Below are 26,560 nucleotides of genomic sequence, written 5' to 3' on the forward strand. Positions count from 1 at the left end.
CTGTGGGAGTGGGCTTTGCTATTCAGGGGTGGAGGCCTGGGATGTTTTAGAACAATTTGGGGTTTTTTAGTTTTGTTTTTTTGAGACAGGGGCTTGCTCTGTCACCCAGGCTGGAGTGCAGTGTGCGATTACAGCTTACTGAAGCCTTGACCTCCCAGGCAAGTTATCCTCCCACCTCAGACCCCCAAGTATAATAGCTGGGACTACAGACATGCACCACCATGCCCTGCTAATTTTTTTTTTTTTTGTAGAGATGGGCTTTCACTATGTTCCCTAGGCTGGTCTCAAACTACTGAGCTCAGGCAATCCACCTGCCTGGGCTTCCCAAAGTGCTGGGATTACAGGTGTGAACCACTGCGCCCAGCCTTTAGAATAATTTTTAACAAGACTTGAAACTAACAAGCTTTTGGCATAGTGGTGCACGCCTGTAGTCCCAGCTACTAGGGAGACTGAGGTGGGAGGATCACTTGAGCCTCAGAGGTTGAGGCTGCAGTAAGCCATAATCATGCCATATTGCACTCCAGCCTGGGCAACAGAGCGAGGCCTTGTCTCTAAAAAAAAAAAAAAAAAAAAAAAAGAAATTAACAAGCTTTTCTCATTGATTGCTAACTGATAAAATTAAAAACTATTAATAGAACCACGGCCAGCCAGCCAGACAGCCATTGAGCAATCACTTATTGAGCATTTATTTCATGACTGGTGTTATGATAGCTATTGCCAGATGAAAAAGAATGCCTGCCTTTGAAGCTTGAATTTGTGGAGAGTTTCAGCCTATGGATAAGTTGCATGTGTGTGCAGCCTTGTACTCTATGGCAAGAACCCAGAGGTCCCAGAAGACACGTTCAGATCAAGCGCTGTGGCAGTTTTAAGAAGGGAAAACTTGTATTTATGTGGGAGAGTCAGGGAAACCCTGATATTTTAGCATTTGGGCTACACCTTGAAGGGTTTATTTGTCTCTATAAGTTGCATCTAAAACAAACTGTATAAATTAGTGACTTTTCTTTAGTTAGTAGCTTAAGCAAAAGCTGGATTGATGGCTGATGTAAGTGAATCGGGGTCAAGCTGGCCTCTGACCTGACCAATTAGATATTCAGATTGTGTCACCAGGAGGTACTTTCTCTGTATTTCTTGTGACCTGGCTTTCTTCCAAGACTGGTCCATTCACAGAAGGGTTTACTCCTCATGGGTGCCAGATGATTGCAGCAGCTCCAGAGGTTACACCCTCAGCCCCAAATTCAAGGGGAAGAGAGTGTGAATCTCTCCCAGCATTCCAAGCTAAATCTCAGTGTGTCTTTGATTGGGTCAGGTTCCTCTCCCTGCAAGGGTGGCTCAGGCTAGGGGGGTTCTCAGATTAGCTTAAGCCTGAGTCATATGCTCCCCCAAAGCTCATGGACTGAGAACAGGAATGTGTGGCTACCTAAAGGCAAAGTCCAGTTTCATATTGGTACAAGAAGAAAGAAGAATGTGCCTTTAATACATCTTAGAAAAAATGTCCAATAGCCACTGTAAATGAAAGCAAAGAAGAAAAAAACACTCCAGGTATATGGAAGGCAGTGGAACAGAAACTGAAGTGCAGGGGACAGGTTTGAAGCCAGCCTCAAGTGAAACATCCTGACCCCTTGGTGCCTGGGTAAACTCTTCAATAGAAAGCCAACCTTTTTCCAACCAGGTTAGGGAATGTGCTATTCAGGCTGCATTCAACCTTTCCTGTTGACAAAGTAGAGCACTATCCTGCCATTTGAGATGTTTTTCCTGTGCTATTCTCCTAATTCCCACACCCTCCTGTAAGATTATTAGGAAGAGAGAACTGTTCCCTTTGTACAAACAAGGCGAGAGGCCAGAGAGTTAACAGGAGCTTCCCAAAAGGGAGAGCTTGCCAGAGCCGGGCCAGAACAGGATGCAGGGTTTCCTGATTGCAGAATGGGTGCCTCTTTCCTACTCCTGCTGGACTCTACATTCAGGCAGCCCACAGCTAACGACTGCACTGAGTTGCAAAAAGAATTCTAGAAGTTGTTTCTTAAGAATTTAGAGCGTATCTTAAGTAAGCATGCAATTTAAGCATGTTGAACTTAATTTTCCCTGACTTTTACAGAAGATAAACTAAAGTGAAATTAGACTTGCTGAACTTCAAAGAAATAATTCTTCATCGTAAAATATTTTCCTAAAAGATCCCTCTAAGATTAAGAAAAAAAAACCCCAAGACATTAAGAGGTTGGAGTCATTTTGTTTTTTGAAACAGAGTCTCGCTCTCTTGCCCAGGCTGGAGTGCAATGGTGCAATCTTGGCTCACTGCAACTTCCACCTCCCGGGTTCAAGTAATTCTCCTGCCTCAGCATCCCGAGTAGCTGGGATTACAGGCGCCTGCCACCACTCCTGGCTAATTTTTGTATTTTTAGTAGAGACAGAGTTTCACCATCTTGGCCAGGCTGGTCTTGAACTCCTGACCTCGTGATCCACCCACTTTGGCCTCCCAAAGTGCTGGGATTACAGGCGTGGGCCACCGTGCCTGGCCATTTTTTTGTATTTTTAGTAGAGATGGAGTTTCGCCATGTTCGCCAGGCTGGTCTTCAACTCCTGATTTCAGGTAATCCACTCACCTCGGCCTCCCAAAGTGCTGGGATTACAGGCAGGAGCCACCATGCCCAGCCTCATATCGTTTGTTTTTAATGAAATGCTTCTAGTTTACATGGTAGTAACTGAGTCTCTGCAATGAAAGATCAAGATGGTTGGCTTCCATCCTTCTAGTTTTGGTTCCATGTCAATAGGACTATAAGGTTTACCATTGGTCTTTTTACTTTAACATCACTTTTCCCAAGTTTTGTATTTTGATTGAGCTTAGTTGGACAGATGTTATCAATAAGCAATTTTTTTTTCAAGAAGGACTTTTTTGTTCTGAATTCCTTGAGTCTCTTGGTGTTGAGAATGTCTTTGGGTTACTCTGATACTTGAATAATATCTCGGCTGGGTATAATATTCTTAGGTCACAATCACTTTCAAAATTTTGTAGACGCTGCTGCATTATCTTCCAGCATCAAATGTTCATTAGGACAGCTCTGGGGCCAAACTGACTTGCTTTTTCTGTCTTTATGCCTAAAGATATTTTTTATTCTTGAAATTTATTAATTTAACCAAGCTGTCTTGGTGTTGAACATTTTGTATCAAATTATTCTGGAACTTAGCATGCTCCTTCAATCTAAAAATTATCTTTATTTCGATTGCTTAAATTACTTCTCCTCCATCTTCCTTTTCTTCCTTCTCATTTTCTTCTTTTTCTTGCTGTATTACCAATAGTATCGCAATTTGTAATTTATTAACTTTAGGTGTGTTCAGTTTAGTAATATAATAGTACTACTACCATTTAGGGTGGGGCAACTTATTTACTTAATGACTTAATGAATGAGTAACAAAGATTAGAACCACCATATACATTCACTTGATATATATTTTTATAAAAGTGCTTGAGAATATCAGAATTATTTATGTCACATAAGGAGTTACTGCCTGTTTTCTGTGTCACCAGATTCTATTAACATTTAATGATTAACTTTACTCTTTGAATTCTGTAACAAATTCCTGCTGTGGCATATTTTGCAATTTGATTATGTTCTGCCAAAGCTGTAACAGTAGGTGAGGTGTTTCAAATTTGGCATGACTGAATAGAAGAGCTGCCCGTTCTTACCATATGTTACTCAACTCATATATTGCCATGTTATTTTTACCTTACTCATCAAATTATCTTTTTTCTTATACATGGCTTTAATTAATTGATTATTTTAGGTATTTCCATCTCTTGACATTTCATGTACTGAAAATAGATCAGATTTAAATAAAATAGCTTGATAATCAGTATTTATGTGATAAACTTTGTCTTATTTCTTGCAACATTTACCGGCATGTAAATCCAAATTGAATATTGGTTAATGTTCACCAATATTCAATACTATAATAATTGTAGTGTTTTGTTATGAAAGTCAATGAATTTCCCCCCATGATGTACTTTGTTCCAAAATTTGAATCTCCTTTAATAACATATAACACATATGATGCTTAAAAAATTTCTCACCACTGACACTATTTGGATTGTACTTACGACAGGCATACTGGCCATCACCTCAGCATATGAGGATAACCATATTTTAGAAATACCATGCTGGTGGCACTGGGGAGAGCTGATTGGAGCTGGAGAGACCAGAGGCAGGGAGGCCTCTTAGGACATCGTGCTCAAGGAGATAAGCAATAACTGAGGCAAGAACAGAGGCAGTAGCAGTGGGAACTGCTGGGACAGGTTTAGGAGCCAGCATTCTGCCTTAATCATCTTTATACCCTTGCCGCATGCCTAGACCTACTTGGTACTTAGTAAGTTTTTTTGGGTTTTTTTGAGATGGAATCTCGCTCTGTCTCCCAGGCGGGAGTGCAGCGGCGTGATCTCAGCTCACTGCAACCTCCGCCTCCTGGGTTCAAGTGATTCTCTTACCCTCAGCCTCCTGAGTAGCTGGGATTACAGGCGCCCCCCACCACACTCAGCTAATTTTTGTATTTTTATTAGAGACGGGAGGCCGAGGCGGGTGGATCACAAGGTCAGGAGTTCGAGACCAGCCTGACCAATATGGTGAAAACCCGTCTCTACTAAAAATACAAAAATTAGCTGGGCGTGGTGGCGGGTGCCTATAGTCCCAGCTACTCAGTAGGCTGAGGCAGGAGAATTGCTTGAACCTGGAAGGCAGAGGTTGCAGTGAGCCGAGATCATGCCACTGCACTCTAGCCTGGGTGGCAGAGCGAGACTCTTTCTCAAAAAAAAAAAAAAAAAAATCGTTGAAGCCATAGAGGACAGGGAGGCATCCAGGAGTGGCTGTTGAATGGTGGTGCCATTCCCCACCATAAAGATGGCAGGAGAAAGAGGGAACCCACGTGGCAGTGTACCCGCCGCCTGATGAATGAGTGACATGATCCAGGGGAACACTGCCCACCATGGATACACCAGCCATATTCCTTGGGAGCAGGTACCTGTGTAGAAAAGAGTGGAGAAGAAAAAGCACAAACTTTCCCCTCCCCATTCCTGGGTGTGGCACCAGCATCAGACAGGAGTTCAAACAGTGCTTCCTTTCACCGCTTTCCTTGCTGCTTTTCTATTCTGGTATCTTCTTCTCCAAGACCTCAGGCTTTCCCCTCTCCAACACCACCTTCTCAACCAATAAATCACTGGAGGGGAGGTCCACAGGAATAATGCATTCACTCTCTTCAAATATCCCAGGGTCTAGAATTACCCATCTCCTCTCCTGGTTTCAGAAATCTTGTTTTTTCAATGGTGAGATAGCAGGAAACTGATCTGGTGAAATGCATTCATACTACTGTATAAAGGATTGATGGATCCTTTTAACTGTAGTTACTTGAATTTCCAAAAGAGCTCTCTTTTACCACTCTACCAAAGTGAAAGTGCCAAGTTGCTGCATGGAAATGGGACAGGTAGAGGAGAGTTTTTGGTCACCATTAAGGCAAGCCAGGTGGTACCAGCTCTCCTTCACTGGTCCTATTTCATAACATTGTTGCTTCTTGCATTTTAGAGCTACCAGTTTCCTAGAACAGCAGAAGTAGCACGCTCCCCTGGCCCAACCAACAGGTGCGGCTATCGTGGCCTATCTGTACTGGGGAGGGGACACTCCAGATCTGATATTAACAGGTTCACCCAACAGCAGGGATGTCCTGTGCCATGTGTAATACCCCCTCTTCTTTCGTGGCTCCAGAATGTCCAATGACTACATAGCACTGTGCTGAGTCCTTCACATACACCAGCTTGTCTTTGTGCTTGTAACAGTCTATAAGGGAAGCATTATTACTCCCATTCTACAGATGGGGAAATTAAGACTCAGAGAGAAAAGGTAGTTAGCTCAAGGCCTTGTAGCTAGAAATTTGGAAGAGCTAACACATACCACTCTTGGCATGGCAGTTTAGACATGGACAGCTTTAGGATGGGGAGACTGAGAACCCAGGAAACATGTTGAGGCTTCTATTAAAATACAGTACTCGGCCAGGCGAGGTGGCTCACACCTGTAATCCCAGCACTTTGGGAGACCGAGGTGGGCAGATCATGAGGTCAAGAGATTGAGACCATCCTGGCCAACATGGTGAAACCCTGTCTCTACTAAAAATACAAAAATCAGCTGAGTGTGGTGGTGCATGCCTATAGTCCCAGCTACTCGGGAGGCTGAGACAGGAGAATCGCTTGAACCTGGGAGGCAGAGGTTGCAATGAGCCAAGATTGCCCCACGGCACTCCAGCCTGGCAACAGAGCGAGACTCCATCTCTAAATAAATAAATAAATAATAAACATAAATAAAATAAAATACACTACTCAGGAGGCTGAGGTGAGAAGATCACATGAGCCCAGGAATTCAAGTCCAGCCTGGGCAACATAGCAAGACCCTGTCTCTGAAAAAAAAATTAACAGTGTGGCTATTTCACTGAAGAGTCATAGAGGGATAAATGAAACAATACATCCCAGAGAAGAGAAAGAGCTTTGTTGTAATACCTAGATGGGATGTTCTTTGAGTGTTCCCCATTGCTTCCTATTTAAAGTCCAAACTCCTTTACTTAGAATTGATTATAGAAACTTTAGGAAAATCTAAATAGGTGAAAAGGAGGGACGAGAGAAAGAGGAAACTACTATCCCTCTAGACCTTTTCCTTTCCTTTTTGCTATCTCTGTGATCATCTAAAACAAAATGAACAACATTTAGTGTTGTATAACTTGCTTTTCTTATAAATAGTCATGAATATCTTTCAAAAAATATATAGTTTTGAATTTTTTAGGCAGTGGCATCTGTTTTTTTTTTTGAGATGGAGTCTCACTCTGTCGCCCAGGCTGGAGTGCAGTGGCGCGATCTCGGCTCACTGCAAGCTCCGCCTCCTGGGTTCACGCCATTCTCCTGCCTCAGCCTCCTGAGTAGCTGGGACTACAGGCACGTGCCACCACGCCCGGCCAATTTTTTGTATTTTTTAGTAGAGATGGGGTTTCACCATGTTAGCCAGGATGGTCTCGATCTCCTGACCTCGTGATCCACCCACCTCGGCCTCCCAAAGTGCTGGGATTACAGGCGTGAGCCACCGTGCCCGGCCGGGCAGTGGCATGTATTGATTGTATGGTTTCTTTCATTTCTTCAGTAATTATAGTGTCTTTACTATGGTGAGAGTAAATAGTCCACTATGTTTTCTCCTTCGAGATGTAATTTTACACGTTTAACTTTGTGATTCATTGGAAGCGTATCTGGGTATGAAACAAGAAGCAAGGCTCTAACTTCATTCCTGCCTCCTACCCTCCTCCCTAGCCAATTTCTCTGATTCCAATTGTTGAAAACCCCTTTAATGTCCATCAGTTTGGGCTGCTGGCTGGGCGCAGTGGCTCACGCCTGTGATCCCAGCACTTTGGGAGGCAGGGGCTGGTGGGTCACCTGAGGTCAGGAGATCGAGACCAGCCTGGCCGGCATGGTGAAACCCCGTCTCTACTGCAAATACAAAAGAATTAGCCAGGCGTGGTGGTGTACACCTGTAGTCCCAGCTGCTTGGGAGGCTGAGGCAGGAGAATCGCTTGAACCCAGGAGGTGGAAGTTGCAATGAGTTGAGATCACGCCACTGCACTCCAGCCTGGGTGACACAGTGAGACTCTCTCAAAAAGAAAAAAGAGAAAAAGATGGGTTGCTTTCTTTCTTATATAAAATATTACATTTCTATAGATGCCAGGGACTACATCAGGCCTACCTGGTCTGTTCTACTGATCCTTCTCTTGACTCTTGAACTAGTACCATATTCTCTTAATAATGGCATTTCTATAATGTATTATCCCTTCCTTACACTGATTCCTCAAACATTTCTTAGCAGCTGGTCATAGTGGCTTAGGCCTGAAATCCCAGCACTTTGGAGGCCAAGGTGGAAGGATCACTTGAGCCCAGGAGTTCGAGACCCGCCTGGGCAAAATGTTGAGACTCTGTCTCTATAAAATTAAAAAAATTTTTTTCTTAGCTATTTTATCTGTTTGTTCCTTCATATGAAATTTAGAAAGCTTGCCAGACGTGGTGGCTCACACCTGTAATCCCAGCACTTCTGGGAGGCCGAGGCGGGAGGATCACCTGAGATCAGCAGTTCGAGACCAGCCTGGCCAACATGGTGAAACCGCGTCTCTACTAAAAATAAAAAAAAATTAGCCAGGCATGGTGGCTCACACCTGTAGTCCCAGCTACTTGGGAGGCTGAGGCACAAGAATCACTTGAACCCGCGAGGCAGAGATTGCAGTGAGCCAAGATTGTGCCACTGCACTCCAGCCTGGGCAACAGAGTGAGACTCAGTCTCAAAAAAAAAAAAAAAAAAAAAGAAAAAAGGAAAAGAAAAGAAATTTAGAATACTTTGGTTAAGTTTCAAAAATAATTTAAATTGCCTTAAACCTGTTTATTAATTCGAGGAGAATTAATAATCTTATAATATTTAGTCTCTCTTTTTGGGAACTTGATACAGTCTTCTGTTTTTTAGACTTTATCTCTTAGTAGGTTTTTGTCATTTTCTAGGTATTTTGTACCATTTTTTTTTAATTTAAAAAAAGTCTTTTAGAGATGAAGTTCTTGCTAAGTTGCCCAGGCTGGCCTGGAACTCCTGGGTGTAAGCAGTCCTCTCACCACAGCCTCCCTAGTAGCTGGGACTATAGGCACACAATCATGGTGTAGAATTTTTTAAATAGCTGCTGTGAATGGGAAGATGGATTTTTCCCCATATTTCTGTTCGTTTGCTTTGCTAAGATAGAATTATGCTATTTTTCTTTCTTAATTATTATGTAATCTAGCCACTTTGGTGAGCAATTTCTTATTAAGTTAGTGGTGTTTTTGCTCATTGTTTTGAGTATTCCAGAAGCAAATAGATGTTATTTTGCCTTTCTGAAGATACAGTTAAGTCTGGGTTCTTGTCATGGAGCCCTTCTGGGCAGTGTCCCACTTCACCTCTGCCTCCTCCAAAGTGCCAAGCATGCAGCAGGTACTCAGTGAGTGTCCTCTGAATGAAGGTAAAGGAACCGCTTGGCTAAGAAGGTCATTCCTGGCCCTGGGTTGGCAGCCCTTTGATTCAGGTCTGCACCTCAGTCTTACCAGAGGGCTGGGGGCTTTTAGACCCAGGTGTCTGATTCAGGCTAGCCACCTCACAGACACTTGCTGCCCATTTCCATCTGGAGGGGGAGCAGGGGCCAGTCACCCTAGGGAGACCCCATTCAGGACAAAAGAAGGTTAGAAAAAGGACCCAGCAGAGGCTATGGCCATCCAGAACGTCTTGCTCTCTATCCAGCCAGGCTGCCTGAGGTGTGCCCTTCCAGGCTTGGAGTCCTATCTCCAAGGAAGGGGATCCAACATCAGACATAGCCCCTCTCCCCAAGGGTCCAAGTTCCAAAGGGGGAAAATAACAACTGTTTCTTATTCTCCTCCCTTTATTCCTATACCCTATAGAATTGCCCACATTTATTAGTATTCTGTTTTTTAATTTCAAAAAAAGGAATACATTCACAAGGCTCAAACATAATCTAAAAAGGTATACAGTGAATGTCTTACTCTACCCTCATTCCACCCATCCCATAGCCACTTTTATTAATTTGCATGTCCTTTTAAGATTTATTTATTCAAATACAATCAAATATGAAGATATTCTTATTTTTCCCCATTCTTACACAAAAGGTAGCATCTGATACACACATTTCTGCACCTTGATTTCTAACTTAAAATATACATCATAATAATACAAATAGCATTTATTGAATACTCATTGTGTGCCAGTCATTTTTCAAACTTTTGTCCATATATTAACTCATTTAATCCTTCCAGTACTCCTATTATTAACCTCAATTCTCCATGGAGAATTTTCCTTATCAGTATATAAAGAGCTTCCTCAATGGCTTACAGCTACATAGTATTACGTTGTATGGGTGGATCATAATTTATGTAACTAATTGCCTTGTGATGGACACGTGGGTGGCTTCTAATTCTTTGCTATTGTGGACTGTGCTGCAGTGAATATATTGTATGGATATCATCTTGTTATGTGTGGAGATAGAGCTGCAGAGCAGATCCATAGAAAGAGGATTGATGAGTTAAATGCATTTGTAATTCTGATGGGTATTGCCAAATTGCCTTCTGCAGAGTTATTAGTTCTTTTCATAATTGCTTAGTATTTCTAATTAAGCATAGCATTGATGAGCACTATGTATCAGTCTGGCTGGCTAGTAGGCTCTCTGTTGGTGGTTCCAGAACAAGTTGATCTCAGCATGGTCCCAGATGAGACCCTTTCTTCTGGCCTCAGATGGGCTGACTTATTCCTTTCTTTTTTTTTTTTTTTTTTGAGATGGAGTCTTGCTCTATTGGCCAGGCTGGAGTACAGTGGTGCAATTTTGGCTTACTGTAACCTCCACCTCCTGGGTTCAAGCAGTTCTCCCATCTCAGCCTCTGAGTAACTGGGATTACAGGCGCACACCACGAAGACTTATTCTTATCACCGCCGGTGAGGGTAAATTACAGCAACATTTCTGGGGAAGTAACAGTATTTTCCCTGGTAATATTTGAAGAAGCAGCCTTGTAATGGTTAAGAACATGGACTCTGAGCTGGACTGCCTGGGTTTTTATATTTTCTTTTGCTGCTGTAACAAATTACCACAAATTTAGGGGCTTAAAACAATGCAAATGTATTCTCTTATGGTTCTGGAGGGAAGAAGTCTGAAACAGGTCTCACTGAGATATATAAAGGTGTCAGCAGGCTTTGCTCCTTTGGGAGGCTCTGAGGGAGAATGTTTTCTTGCCTTTCCCAGCTTCTAGAGGCTGCGCACATTCCTTGGTGCATGGCCCCTTTCTGTCTTCAAAGCCAGCAACATCACAACACTCCCACCTCTGCATTCAATCATATCTCCTCTCATTCTCCTGCCTCCCTGCCCTTTCCTTTGTAAGGATTCACGTGATTACATTGAACCCACCCAGATAATCTAGAATAATCTCTTTATCTCGAGGTCCTTAATTGAATAACACCTGCAAAGACCCTTTTGCCATAGTAAGGTGACATATTCACAGGTCCCAGGAATTTGCACGTGGACATCTTTAGAGGCCACTATTCTACCTACCACAGTTTGCATCTAGACTCTACCACTTACTAATCGTGTGACCTTGAACAAATTATTTTGCCTCTTGCGCCAGTTTTCTCATCCTTAAAATGGGGATAATAATGGTATCTATTCCATTGGATTGTCAGGAGGATTGAATGAGTTAATATTTGCCAACGCTTATAATAGTGTCTGACACACAATAAATGATACGGAAGTATCTGCTAGCTAAAATATATTAACCAGGCCAGGCGCGGTAGCTCACGCCTGTAATCCCAGCGCTTTGGGAGGCCGAGGCGGGTGGATCACCTGAGGTCGGGAGTTCAAGACCAGCCTGACCAACATGGAGAAACCTCGTCTCTACTAAAAATACAAAATTAGCCGGGGTGGTGGCGCATGCTTGTAATCCCAGCTACTCGGGAGGCTGAGGCAGGAGAATTGCTTGAACCCGGGAGGCAGAGGTTGCGGTGAGCTGAGATGGTGCCATTGCACTCCAGCCTGGACAACAAGAGTGAAACTCGGTCTCAAAAAAAAAAAAAGTAACCAAATAAAAATATTAAAATACAAACACTTTGATCTAGCAAGCCTATATTTATAATCTATTTCATAGGAACAAAAGCTTCCATGATTAGGCTATATAACTTGGATATTACTAAAGTGTTGTCCATATTGGCACCAGAAGAAAAAAAAAGGAAAGGAAAAGCAAAGAAAGAAAATGCACAAACAGGAAATTACCTGAATGCCAGCAAAACGAGAGTGATTGAATCAATTGTGGCCCATCTGGGATATACCAGAGCTATTAAAGAGAATACATCTGATCTGTGCCTACGCACCTAGAGGAATGCTCTGAGTGAAAGTTCGTTAAGAGGAGGAAGTTACAAAGTAATTATATGACTTGATTTATTTGTTTCTTTTTTTCTTGAGACGGAGTTTCGCTCTTGTTGCCCAGGCTGGAGTGCAATGCACCATCTGGGCTCACCGCAACCTCCCCCTCCCGGGTTCAAGCAATTCTCCTGCCTCAGCCTCCTGAGTAGCTGGGATTACAGGCATGTGGCACCACACCCGGCTAATTTTGTATTTTTAGTAGAGACGGGATTTCTCCATGTTGGTCAGGCGGGTCTTGAACTCCCGACCTCAGGTGATCCACCCGCCTCGGCCTCCCAAAGTGCTGGGATTACAGGCGTGAGCCACCGCGCCCGGCCGATTTCTTTCTTTCTTTTTTTTTCTTGAACAAACAGCCCCCAAAATTGTTGTAGATATCTAGGTCAGTCATTTAACACGTTGTTTCTTCCTCTGGGAAATATGTATAACAATAATTCTCACCCAAGGGGCTCTTGCAAAGGTTAAGTGGCATGGCTGACATGTGTCAAGTCTGTACCATCCTGCAAGCAGCAGCCCAGTCTGGCATTTGTGTAAGGCGGTTTCGGTGGAGAGAGGTGTGGAAGGATGCACCCCACGATGCTCACCTGGTGCTTCCTCGGTGGGGAAGGGAAGTTCAGAAGTGGTGGAAGGAGATGATTGTCGTTTCGTATATCTTTGTATTGTTTCCCGGATGTTGAAATTGTTACTGTAGTAACCTTTTATACTCATGTGTTATTGGTATTTTGGATACTATCACCATAACCACAAACACCGAATTAGGAAAAGCAGAAACCTAGAAACATGCCATGATTCAAAGTCTGGTATTTTTGGAAGAGGAATTTAATAACGAACGTTTTTTAAGAGGAAAAAGTCAGGAGAGTCCTAACCCAGGCCAACCTTGTGTGTCCACAGCATCTACTGCCGAGGATGTTCCAAGCCGCTGTGCTGCTCGTGCGCACTCCTTGACAGCAGCCACAGTGAGCTCAAGTGCGACATCAGCGCAGAGATCCAGCAGCGACAGGAGGAGCTGGACGCCATGACGCAGGCGCTGCAGGAGCAGGATAGTGCCTTTGGCGCGGTCCACGCGCAGATGCACGCGGCCGTCGGCCAGCTGGGCCGCGCGCGTGCCGAGACCGAGGAGCTGATCCGCGAGCGCGTGCGCCAGGTGGTAGCTCACGTGCGGGCTCAGGAGCGCGAGCTGCTGGAGGCGGTGGATGCGCGATACCAGCGCGACTATGAGGAGATGGCCAGTCGGCTGGGCCGCCTGGATGCTGTGCTGCAGCGCATCCGCACGGGCAGCGCGCTGGTGCAGAGGATGAAGTGCTACGCCTCGGACCAGGAGGTGCTGGACATGCACGGTTTCCTGCGCCAGGCGCTCTGCCGCCTGCGCCAGGAGGAGCCCCAGAGCCTGCAAGCCGCCGTGCGCACGGACGGCTTCGACGAGTTCAAGGTGCGCCTGCAGGACCTCAGCTCTTGCATCACGCAGGGGAAAGGTAAGCACGCACGCCACCTTCCTGGGCGGCCTGTGCCTCCGCTGCACCCTAGGGAAGGCGAGTCAGAAGAGATCATCTCCATTTGACAGAAAAGAAAACTGGGTGTTTATTCAGTCTTTGGGGGTTGGTAAGGTCTTAGGTTCCAGGGCACAGGATAAGGGGGAGATGAGGCCCTGACAAAGGGCTGCAGCCACCCAGAGGGGACACGTTTTACTAATTTACAAGACTGTATGGATTGACCTAGCGATGACTCACGGGGAACACGTGAAAGTTGAAAAACTGCAAAGCTGAGAATCAGACCCAGTATCATTTTGGCGCCAGAGGGACCAACCACTTCAGGAGGTTCTCTTAAGCCACCAGTGTCTCGGAACAGAGAAGTCAATTGGGACCTGGGGTTATGGTAGAAGGGGGCTAAGAAAACCTCCTGGGGATGGTTGGATGCTTACCCAAAACCATACAGTGGCTCAGTGGAGGAGATCCCTTGTCTGCAGGATGACCTGCTGTCTGCCAACCTTTGTGCGCCCTGCCTAGTGTTGGACATTTGAGAGGTAAGGAGACACAAACTAGTTTCAGATCTCAAGGAGCCAGAGCCATTTCACATAGCTGGAGAATGAGACAGTGCTCAGCTCTGCAATCCAAATCCGGGAGATGTAGCAGCTGTGTATTAGCTGGAACAGGGGGGCTTTCAAAATAAGAGGTAGGGGGAGTGCGCCAGAGAGTCTCCAGGACTCTTTGACTAAATCTCCAAGCTGGAATGTGAGCTCTGAGCAGCTAGTATAGGATGCCCTTACTGGGAAAGGGGAGGGAGGCTATGGAATCTGAAGGCACCTGGGTAGGGTGCCAGTGACAAAGAGCTTATTTACTTCTCCTGGAGCTGGACATGGATCATGAAGGATAATCTTAGAAGGCCTGGACCTGTGCTTTCTCCACCTAGGCAGTGAATGTCACCCATATTAAGGAAATGACCCCACAGAGTTTACACAGCTTGCCTTGGGTGTTATAACTGGGCAATAGCAGAGAGAAGGGTTATTTTATTCTGAAGCATAAGAGATTTAGATTTAATAAAAACCAGCCTGCAGATAAGGAAGATCATGGGGCTCTCACTATATGCAGAGAGTCAGTGAGCCGGTAGTGATGGCTTTATGATTGCGCACACTTAGCCTTGCTGGTGGCTCAGAGATGGAGAGAGGTGCACTTGGGGTTTGGAGCCAAAAGCAAGCACTCTAATGCCACCTCTCTTTCCCTTCTGGCTGGGTTCCTGCCCACTGCATTCGAGAGAGCTCTCCTTCCAGCTGCCCCTCCAGGGAGTTGTCCAGTGCTGTGGGATGCCCTGCAAAATAGGTATCCCGGAAAAGCAACAGGGACCTCCTCTCTATCACTGTCCCAGGTCAGGATGTCCCTTACCAGCATGTCCTTGACCTGCCTGTGACCTTTGTGTTCTACAGATGCAGCTGTATCCAAGAAAGCCAGCCCAGAGGCTGCCAGCACTCCCAGGGACCCTATTGACGTTGACCTGGTGAGATGGGTTTGAGGTCTGAAGGGGAGGTGGTGGGGCCCAGCAGGTCAGGCAGGTTGTGAGTCCTGCTGTCCCTGTGTGTGCAGGGAGAGTGTCTGAGTGAGCGACAGCAAGTGGCTGGGCTGGAAATTTCAGTGAGAGGAAATAAAGGAAGACATTAAAGAAGGGTTGGCTGGCTAGCTGGCTCTGACTCTAGGCTCCTAAATGCCAAAGTTGCTCTTGATGGGCCATGAGCCAGGTTCAGTGGGGGTTAGATGTGGGGTAGACAGTCAGCCACAGATCAGGGCTGCTGCAGAGGGAATTCCAGCATTAGATGGCATATGAGTGCCTTCCAGCCATGAGAAACTATGGTTGTCAGATGTATGGTTAGATGTAGGGTCAGCAGCCCTGAGGGATGTGGCAGATGTCCTCTCCCCTCCTACACCCTACCCCCAATGTGTGAGCCTTCTCTTGGAGTCAGAATAGGTGGGCCCTCCCCTGCTCTTTCCCCACAGATGGTTCTTGGAAAGGAATGGGGAATGGTGCCAGGAGTCAGATTTCGATCCCAGTTGCCCGGGTTCTGCTGGTGTGATTCCAGGGCCATCATACATGTAACAAACCAGAGTGTCTCAGGGTTGGAAGGTATCCATGTCCCATCTAATGCTGACATTCCTTCTGCAGCACCCCTGACCTGTGGCTGTCCAGCCTTCATGTACACATCTCCAGGGACAGGAAGCTTGCTCATTCTAGAGGCAGCTGCTCCCAACTCTGGGCTGCTCTGACTTAGAAAGTGCTTTTCCGAGTGGAAATGCAGTGGTGTCCCTTTGACTTGCCCCCTTTGGCACTCACAAGTATGGCTCCTTTCCACCAGAATAAGCATCCTCGGTTTCTTCCTGGACCTGGCATCTGGTCTTTTCCCCAGCCTAGTCACTCAGGTTTGCATGCACCTAGCCTATTAAGGATCTGGCCCAGGACTGGCCAGTCCTTCATGGACAGCAGGTCTTCTAGTGGTGGGTAGGGGCCTAGCTTTTGCCATGGCATGACCCATAGGAGAGAGAGAGTGCTGTAGGTTGAGGCAATCAGGAGAGGCTTCCTGGAAGAGACAGGACTTAAGAGTCTCAGAGTTTTAGAGCCAGGCAAGAGCATGGAGTCTAACCCCCTTTTTTTTACAGAGGACGAAGCTAAGACCCAGAAAGGATGTGACTTACCCAAAGCTACACACAGCAAATTAGGGGCCAGATTAAAAGCTGACTCTGTTTTTTGTTTGTTTGTTTGTTTTTTAGACGAAGTCTCGCTCTGTTGTTCAGGCTGGAGTGTAGTGGCGTGATCTCAGCTCACTGCACCCTCCACTTCCGGGGTTCAAGCCATTCTCCTGCCTCAGCCTCCTGAGTAGCTGGGACTATAGGCGCGCACCACTACACTCGGCTAATTTTTGTATTTTTTAGTAGAGATGGGGTTTCATCATATTGGCCAGGCTGGTCTTGAACTCCTGACCTCATGATCTGCCCACCTCGGCCTCCCAAAGTGCTGGGATTACAGGCGTGAGCCACTGTGCCCAGCCTAAAAGGTGACTCTTAACTGCCTTGGGTACTGCATTCCTATATACACAATCTCAAGTAAAAAGAGGAATTTTTTAATATATGTGTACATAATATAATCACAGTCAGAAATAAAAACATAGAAAGTGATCAATAGTGTCTTACTCCCACTTCAGACCCCAGTTCTTATGCCCATATAACTATCTTTTAAAAATTTCTTTTGAGACAGTCTTGCTCTGTCACCCAGGCTGGAGTGCAGTGACACAATCTCTGCTCACTGCAACTTCTGCCTCCTGGGTTCAAGCGATTCTCATGCCTCAGCCTCCTGAGTATCTGGGATTATAGGCACGCACTACCACACCCAGCTAATTTTTTGCATTTTTAGGAGAGATGGGGTTTTGCTATGTTAGCCAGGATACTCTCAAACTCCTGGCCTCAAGTGATCCACCCACCTCAGCCTCCCAAAAGTGCTGGGATTACAGGCATAAGCCACCGTGCCCCACCTCTTTTTTCATTTCTTATATATCCTTCCAGAATTTATTTATGTAATTACAAGCAAATATTATTATAGATATTTGCCTTTTGCCTTCTGTGTTTCACAAAGGTAGGATAATACCAGGTACGCATAGTATCATACAAGAATTCTTATCCTATCAATAGGTAGAGAGCTTCCTGATACCTTTTTGCAGCTGCATAATGGACCGTTAAATGGATATGGCAGGCTTTATTTAGCCAGTTCCTTGTTGCTGCATATTTAGGTTGTTTTGCTATTACAAACAATGCTACAATGGATGATGTTTGCAAATAAATAATATAAAATAATAAGGCCAGGTGTGGTGGCTCACACCTGTAAACCCAGGACCTTGGGACACTGAGGCGAGCAGATTGCTTGAGTCCAGGAATTTGAGACCAGCCTCGGCAACATGGTGAGACCCTGTTTCTACAAAAAGTTTAAAAATCAGCCAGGTGTGGTGGCACGTGCCTATAATCCCAGGTACTCAGGAGGCTGAGGTGGGAGGATCACCTGAGCCCAGGGAGTTTGAGGTTGCAGTAAGCTGTGATCACACCACTGCATTGTAGCCTGAGTGACAGAGTGAGACCCTGTCTCAAAAAACAAACAAACAAATAAAATCAAAATAATAATAGGGAAATGCTCTTGGTCCACAGACTCAGCTGTCTTCCAGATGCTAGTCATTGGTGAATGAACAGCAAGAGAGCCTGCACTGTCTTGTGTGAAGGTCTAGGTATTTTGGGTCTTTGTCTTGATAAAATCAGGATAGATATGGCCTCTCACTATCAGCTAGGAAGCAGTTTGAACTTGCAGTATCAGAGGGTTGCTCTTTTTGCAAAGCCTCTGGCTTCAGTCCTTGCCTGGGGATGGCAGTGGAGCTGAGGGAAGGCAGTGGGGAACACAGTGTGAGTGCAAGGACAGGTGAGGCAGGCACAGATGGCTGTCCCAAGGGAAAGTGCTCCATCAGCTGTGCCAGGAGAGAAGCAGCTCTTGGGTCCGTGTTTCTGCCTTAGAAGGCAGGAGTTGGGCATCTAGGTCCAGCGCTCATCCCTCTTGAAACTGCTGGTTTGTTTACTTTCACTGCAACTATATGCCTGGAAGAGATGAAGAGAAAGCTCAGCAGGCTTCACTAGGATTGTTTGGGTGGGGCAGCAGCAGCTCAGATATTTTCCCTCCTCTGTTTCTCATAGGCTGTTTGTAATCGTGTTATAATACTTTAATGGAAAAAAATAAATTTATTATTTTAAAGCTATAAAAATTATAAATCAGTCATTATGATGTGTTTTTCTCTACTGAGCCCTCTGGTGTGTTCCCTGTTTTATTAACGTGGATGGAGGGTGTATCAGGGAGGTTGGGACAGAGGCAGAGAGGAGGCCAGCCCAGCCTTTGGGGAGTTCGTGGCCTGTCTGGAAAGAGGGTCTTTTACATACCAGCAGTTTGCAGAGGCAGACACAGAACGATAGAGCAGGACCTTTTAAACTCCTTTTTCAAAAAAAAAAAAAGTTTAATTTTGGTAAAATACACATAACATAAAATACATCATCTTAACCATTTCAAAATGTTCAGTTCAGTGTACACTGAGTGTACAGTTCTTTAGCATTCAGTACATTCACACTGCTATGCAGCCATCACCACCACCTGTTCCAGAAGGATTTTCATCTTCCCAAGCTGGAACTCTGTCCCTGTAAAACAGTCACTCCCCATGCTGCCTCCCCTCAGCCCTGTGACCCTTGTCTACTTTCTGTCTCTATGATTTTCACCACTCTAGGTACCTCCTATAAGTGGAATCACACAGTATTTGTCCTTTTGTGACTGGCCAGTTTCACTTAGCACAATGTTCTCAAGGTTCATCCATGTAGCATGTGTCAAAATTTCCTTTCTTTTTAAAGCTGAATAATAATATCCCATTATGTGTATATGTCACATTGTGTTGATCCATTCGTCTGTTGATGGACACTGGGCTTGTTTCCATTTTTTGGCTATTGTGAATATGCTATAAACACAGGTGTACAGATATCTCCTTGAGACCTTGCTTTCAATTATTTTGCATGTTTACTCAGAAGTGGAATCGCTGGATCATATGGTAATTCTATTTTTAATTTTTTTGAGGAATCACCATGCTGTTTTCCATTTTTTTTTTGCACCATTTGACATTTCCACCAGCACTGTGTAAAAGTTTTGACTTCTCTACAGCCTCACCAACATCTGTTATATTGTCTCTCTCTTTTTTTCTTAAATAATAGTCATTCTAATGTGTGTGAGGTGGGTTAAACTCTTTTTTGACCACTATCCTCTATTAAAAAATATATATATTATATCTTAACTTATAGTATATACACATGCACACACATACCGTAGCTAAAGGAGTTTTATAAAATAGGCTGGGTGCAGTGGCTCACACCTGTAATCCCAGCACTTTGGGAGGCGGAGGCAAGTGGATCACCTGAGGTCAGGAGTTCAAGACCAGCCTGGCCAACATGATGAAACCTCGTCTCTTCTAAAAATACAAACATTAGCCAGGCGTGGTGGCGGACACCTGTAATCCCAGCTACTCAGGAGGCTGAGGCAGGAAAATCACTTGAACCTGGGAGGCAGAGGTTGCAGTGAGCCAAGATTATGCCACTACACTCCAGCCTGGGCAACAAGAGCGAGACTCTGCCTCAAAAAAAAAAAAAAAGAAAAGAAAAGAAAAAAGTTTTACAGAATAAATTATGATTGTTACATGGGATGTACTCTGACAATTTCTATTCTATACTATTATTTTTGATATAAAAATGTTGGTCATGACCCCACTAAATTGCTTTCATGGTTGGATCCACTAATGGGTCACAAGCTGCAGTTTGAAAACCACTGGCCTTAAGAGTGACTAGACTTTCCTAGAGGCCTGGCAGAGACAGATCCTGGGAGATCATCTGTTCTCTCTCCTTCCCGAGACAGGCTCACACTCTCTAATCCAGAGAGGTCATCCTCCTTCTTTTTAAAGATATGGAGAAAAAGAAAGGAAGGAAGGAAGGGAGGAGGGAAGGAGGTCAATCCATCATGGCCAATGGTGTGGAGCCCATGAGAAGGACCCACTGTGGGGTTCTGGTACCTGGCACACCCAGGAGCCAGCACTGTGCTGGGGCCATCCCTGCCTTAACTCACACGCCCAGCAGCCTCTGTGGGGAGCCTCCCTGCCCAGCCCCAGCTTGCCCGGGTGGTTCTCAGAAGGCCCACACAGGAGGGACAGAGCTTGTCCCCGTGAGGAAGGTGTATCCCTGCCACTCACTCATTTTCAACAATCGGTCCAGTGGACGCTTAAAAAGTTCACAAAAGAGAGAAAGATGGTGGGGAGGGACGTAAAAGACTCATCAAGTAAAGAAAATGAAGAGCACGCCAGGCAGGAAGAGGCCTCCATTTCAAGACACTGGATTTGGCCAGGTGTGGTGGCTCATGCCTGTAATCCCAGCACTTTGGGAGGCCGAGACGGGTGGATCACCTGAGGTCAGGAGTTTGAGACCAGCCTGGCCAACATGGTGAAATCCCATCTCTACTAAAAATACAAAAATTAGCTGGACATGGGGGTGTGGGCCTGTAATCCTAGCTGCTTGGGAGGCTGAGGCAGGAGAATCGCTTGAACCCAGAAAGCGGAGGTTGCAGTGAGCCGAGATAGTGCCACTGCACTCCATCCTGGGCAACAGAGCAAGACTCTGTCTCAAAACAAACAAACAAATGAACAAAAAACACTAGATTCAAGTCAGGCCAGGGGTCCTGAGGTATGGGACCTTGGGAAATCACTTCACCTCTCTCTGCCTCCGTCTCCTTCTCTGAAGATTGGCAATAATCATAGTATGGTACCTACTTTTTTTTAACTATAATTTTTATGGTGATAAAATTCATATAAAATTCACCATTTTAACTCTTGAAGTGTGCAATTTAGTGGTATTTATTACATTCATAATATTTTTTAAATTTTTAAATTTTTTTTTCTTTGCAGCTCCAGCTCAAATGATTAAATTTTTTTCTTTTTAATTTTCAGACATGCGGTCTCGCTATGTTGTCTAGGTGGGAGGCTCAGGCGATTCTCCCACCTCAGCCTCCTGTACTTTCATAATCTTGCACAGTCATTGCCACCTATCTAGCCCCAGAATATTTTTATCCCCCCAAAAGGAAACCCCTTACCCATGAAGCAGTCAGTCCCATTTCCCCCTCCCCCATCTCCTGGCAACCACCAATCTGCTTTCTGTGTCTATGGATTTATCCATTCTGGGCATTGCATGTAAATAGGATCATACACTGTGTATTCTGTGTCTGGTTTCTTTTTTTAAAAAAAATAATTATTATTATTAGTGTTTGAGAGAGAGTCTCACTCTGTGCCCCAGGCTGGAGTGCAGCGACACAATCTCGGCTCACTGCAATGTCTGCCTCGGGGCTCAAGCGACTCTCGTGCCTCAGCCTCCCAAGTAGCTGGGACTACAAGTGTGCACCACCACGCCCGGCTGGCTTCTTTCATTTAATATAATACATTCAAGGCTCATCCATGTTGTACATCTCAGTCCTCATTCCTTTTTATGGCTGAATAATATTCCATCACGTGGCTATACCACATTTTGTTTATTCACTCATCAGTTAATGCACATTTAGTTTGTTTTACCTTTTGGCTATTGTGAATAGTGCTGCTGTGAACATTCACGTGCAAGCTTTTGTTTAACCATCTGTTTTCCCCTCTTTTGGGTGCACACCTGGGGTAGCATTGCTAGGTCATATGGTAATTCTACATTTAATTTTTTAAGAAACTGCTTCTATTTCATTTTGAGATAGGTACATGAAGCACTTAGCACTGTGCCTGGCACAGGGTAGTAATAAAATAAGTAATATTTATAATCATCAATGACATTTTCTAAGTGCCAGGTATTTTATATTTTACTTGTATTAACACATTTCATCCACATTACCATATGAGGTAGATGTTATTATTCCCACTTTATAGAGGGGGACTGAGGCCTGAGGAGTTTTAAGCAATTCATCCAACTTGTGTAGTAGCTGACCCAGGTAGAGTTAAGGCTGAGAGGGCAGAGGCGAGGTCCCAGGGAGGCCAGTTTCAGCTCAATGGGAGGATTTTCTCACTGTTAAAGGAGCCGCTTTCGCCAGTAGTGAGCACTTTGTCCCTGGAGGTGTGTGTATAAGTTGGGCTAATTATTGAGCATGTCCTGAGTTGGGCAGTGTGATTCCTGGGGTATCTTCCAGCCCTGTTAGGACACACAAGAACCAAAGTGGTCCCTGGGCTCCAGTAACTCAGAGTCAGAAGGAGGTGATGCCAGGCACGGTGGCTCATGCCTGTAATCCCAGCACTCTGGGAGACCGAAACAGGAGAATTGCTCAAGCCCAGGAGTTCAAGACCAGCCTGGGCAACATAGTGAGACCCTGTCTCTACAAAAAAATTTTTTTTAAAAAAAGGAGGTGATGTGATGGAGAGTTTGGAGGACTTCTTATCTCCAGTGAGCTCTGAGCTTTGAGTCAGGGAGCCCGGACCTGTGACTTGGTGAGGCCCCAGGGATTGGGCCAACCACAGGTCTGGGGTACCTGGCCCTGGGGCTGCTGCCTAGTCATTTCTGACTCAATTTTCCCAACTTTGCAGCCCGAGGAGGCAGAGAGAGTGAAGGCTCAGGCTCAGGCCCTGGGGCTGGCTGAAGCCCAGCCTATGGCTGTGGTACAGTCAGTGCCCGGGGCACACCCCGTGCCAGTGTACGCCTTCTCCATCAAAGGCCCTTCCTATGGAGAGGTAAGGTTCCCCCCAGCCCCAGCCTTCCCTCCTGAAGGCCTGAGTTCCACCAGGAAAGTGAGCTGGCACTGGGGTGGGAATCCAGGCCTTCATCAGATCAGCTCTTTGTGGGAAAGTGTTTGCTCGACGCCTTCTCTGTGCTCTCCCCTGTGCTTGGCTGCATGGTCAGGGAGCTCCCCATGAGCATGGCCCACTCCCAGCCCAGCAGGGGTGCTGAAACACCCAGGGTTGTCAGAGGCCAGCAGAGACTGGTGGACAGCAGACAGTACCAGCTTGGGAAGGCTTCCTGTCTGAAGAGAGACATAATCTGCGTGGTTGAGAGCAGAGGAGAGGGGACGGCAGGAGCAAAAGGGTGGCCACAAGTCCCTGGCAGTCAGGGCAGGCTCTGCCCACTCACCCCTGGAGGCACCTGACTTGGCTCTGTGACTCCCTCTGTGCAGGATGTCTCCAATACAACCACAGCCCAGAAGAGGAAGTGCAGCCAGACCCAGTGCCCCAGGAAGGTCATCAAGATGGAGTCTGAGGAGGGGAAGGAGGCAAGGTTGGCTCGGAGCTCCCCGGAGCAGCCCAGGCCCAGCACCTCCAAGGCAGTCTCACCACCCCACCTGGATGGGCCGCCTAGCCCCAGGAGCCCCGTCATAGGAAGTGAGGTCTTCCTGCCCAACAGCAACCACGTGGCCAGTGGCGCCGGGGAGGCAGGTAGGGAGGTGGGTAGGGCAGTGGTCTGGGTGCTGCCCGCCAGGGTCTGGGCGGGGCCCCTCTTCTGTATTTTGGCCCCATCCAGAAAGCCCAAAGCCAACAGGAGTCCCTTATTCCCACTGAATAAGACAGGGAAAGTTCACAGTGTGCGTGGGGGTGAGAGTGGACACAGTTTACCATGTGTTTTGCCATGATTGAGGTGTGGGGAGCCTGACAGGCTAAAATGCACAGTTCTATGAGTCCTTTCTCCCAAACACTACTGTGCCTTTGCACAGGGCAGGTCTCCACAAGAAGTTTGTTGGCTGATGCCTAGCATACTCCCAGAGAGGGCTTGGGCATACCATCACAGGAAACTGGCCTCCCTGTGACCTTAACTCTGCTCTCTCAGTCTACACCCATCGTTTCCCCAAGTGTTTCTGCAAAGGCCACCTACCTAAGTATCTCATTTGTCAGAGTTATCTTCTGTGAACACTGCCAGGCAGGTAGTCAGTTGGGCAGGAGTTGAGGTCAACCCAGAGAAATCTGGAACAAGAGAGTTGTTCTAAGGATCTGCTTCACCCAGAGTACAGCTTTGTTCTTCATTCTGACTGAGCCCTAGCCCTGGTCACACACTGAGCACTGACTGATATTCCTTACCCACAAATGCTATTGGTAATCGATGGGTTTGGATTAACTAAATGAAGCATCTTTTAACTCTAGACATCCCAGCTCATGGAGCTGAGAATGGGGACAGTGTGCTTCTTTAGGATTGCAGAAGGTTCCAGACCAGGTAGCGGTTGTCAGGCCTCCTGTACATGGGGCAAATTCTGAATTCTGGGCAAATAACTTAATTGAATATTCATAGATAAGGCACAGCAAGAAATTATGGAAACCCATTTGTGAATTACTCAAATCCAAATGCAAAGCAGAGTCACATTGGCACACACAGTGGCTGTTCCCATCCCCCTGCAGGGCATCCGTTGCCCCCAGCTGACTGGCCTGCAAGGATTCCCATAGGCGCACACCCACACCCCTCCCAGCATGCATCCTAGGTAGTTCATAATGCATCTCCCCTTCCCCGTTTCAGAGGAACGCGTTGTGGTGATCAGCAGCTCGGAAGACTCAGATGCCGAAAACTCGGTGAGTGGCCCAGAAGTTCAGCCCAGGACTCCTGCCTCCCCCCATTTCAGGTCCCAGGGAGCACAGCCACAGCAGGTGACTCTCAGACTTGCCTTGCGCCTGGGGAATTTTCCAGTGAGGCATTGAGTCCCAAGCTGTGCTGAGGACAGTCTCCAAATGCCAGCTGCATGCCTGGACCACCCCAGCCCTCCCACTACACCGGGGCCAGGAGCCTTCAGTAGCCATATGTACTCTTCTGAAATGCTGATAGCATGTGTCCAGAGCCCTGTCTCTTTTCTGGAATGTCCAAGGCCTTTGTCTGGAGCTTCCTTATGCATTTTCTGTCCTCTAAGTCCTCAGTGAAAAGGGCTGGACAAGAATCCATTCCTTGGTTTATTGCAGCCAGTGGGGGCCAGTGAAGGGGTGTGAGGCCACGGGGCAGCTATACAGGGGCCAAACAAGTGAGGTTTGACTCCATCCATGTAGAAAGAACTATAAATCCATTCCACAGTGAAACAGGTGGCCTCATGGGTAGTGACCCTTCTGTCCCTAGAGGTTTATTACTAGAGGCTGGACTATCACCTGTCCAGGGGAAAAGGGGATCTGAATAGAGTGAAAGGTTGGACTGGGTGGCCCCTGAGGTCTCTTCCAGCCCTCAGTCTGAGGTTCTGTATTGGAAAGTGCATGGAGCCCATGGAGACCGCCGAGCCACAGTCCTCGCCAGCCCACTCCTCGGCCGCCCACTCCTCGCCAGCCCAGTCTCTGCCGAGAGCACAAGGAGCCTCCAGCCTGCCCCGTGGCACATACCACTCCCCAGCTTGGCCTCCCCACCAGCCCGCTGAGCAGGCTGCCGTCCCCGATGCTGAGCCTCACAGCCAGCCTCCTGATCACCAGGAGCGCCCTGCCGTCCATCGTGGGATCCGCTACCTGTTGTACAGAGCACAGAGAGCCATCCGCCTTCGCCATGCCCTCCGCTTGCACCCTCAATGGCATCGGGCCCCTATTCGGACTTGGTCTCCCCACGTGGTCCAAGCCAGCACTCCTGCCACCACAGGGCCCCTCAACCATCCTGCCAATGCCCAGGAACATCCTGGCCACCTGCAAAGGGGCATCAGCCCACCCCACCGGATACGAGGGGCTGTGCGATCCCGCAGCCGCTCCCTCCGGGGCTCCTCCCATTTATCCCAGTGGCTCAACAACTTTTTTACCCTCCCCCTCTCCTCCATGGCCTCCCAGCTTGACATCTCTTCCATGGTGGGGGCAGGGGAAGGCAGAGCCCAGACTCCTGGAGCAGGTGTTCCCCCTGGGGATTCTGTCAGAGGTTCCATGGAGGCCTCTCAAGTCCAAGTGCCTCTGGAAGCCTCTCCAATTACATTCCCACCACCCTGTCCCCCAGAAAGGCCCCCCATCAGCCCAGTCCCAGGCCCCCATCAAGCAGGCCTCTGAGAGTGCTACCCTTCTCCTGTAACCTTGCAGCCGTGTACACCCCTGCCCTGCCCCTGAGCTGCCTCCTTCAGCCCATGCTCTTACAGGCCCTGCACAGAGTAGGCACTCATTAATTCTTGGTTAAGGAATGAATCAATGAATGAATGGCTATGCATGGACCTCTGGGTAGGGAGACCTGGGTCTTCTCTGGCTGAGAGGGGAAGGCTAAGGCATGGCTGAGATTCAAGCCACCATTCCAGGCCTCTTTGCCCAAGAAAGAAACTTCTGTCACCCTTGGCACCCTCCTGTGTTCTGAGTCCCTGGCCAATAGCACAGCCTTCCATGCCCCAACCCCCACCCCAAGCCTCTCCACCAGGCCTCTGCCAGGATCTAAGCCCATGAGCACAGGGACTGGCTATCCCAAGACCTGGCAGATGTGGCTGCTCAATAAACACTTGTTGAACCATCACCCTTGCGAACCCTTATTCCACGACCATCATGTTCTCCGATGGATCCAGCTCCTCCCTGCAGGCTGTTCTGTCTTCCCCACGCTGGAACTTGGTTCTCCTCTGG

The 26,560-nt window shown here is 46.8% G+C and overlaps 1 protein-coding gene across 13 annotated transcripts in view; it reads left to right on the plus strand.

Annotated features, from left to right (window-relative positions):
* PML (PML nuclear body scaffold) overlaps positions 1-26,560 on the plus strand; it is a 52,138-nt gene that overhangs the window by 15,289 nt on the left and 10,289 nt on the right. For 2 of the 13 annotated variants that reach the window (XM_054532868.2, XM_063716212.1), the window contains exons 3-6: positions 12,880-13,460; positions 14,906-14,976; positions 23,206-23,464; positions 24,531-24,583. In XM_054532868.2, the coding sequence (XP_054388843.1) occupies positions 12,880-13,460; positions 14,906-14,976; positions 23,206-23,464; positions 24,531-24,583 (964 nt within the window). Of the gene's footprint in view, positions 1-12,879; positions 13,461-14,905; positions 14,977-15,636; positions 18,270-22,621; positions 22,766-23,205; positions 23,473-24,530; positions 26,457-26,560 lie in introns of those variants that run through there. The other 11 variants (XM_054532866.2, XM_054532870.2, XM_063716215.1 and 8 more) reach the window with 11 other exon arrangements.

This window comes from Pongo abelii, chromosome 16 (genome assembly GCF_028885655.2).
Source record: "Pongo abelii isolate AG06213 chromosome 16, NHGRI_mPonAbe1-v2.0_pri, whole genome shotgun sequence".
Taxonomy (NCBI): Eukaryota; Metazoa; Chordata; class Mammalia; order Primates; family Hominidae; genus Pongo; species Pongo abelii.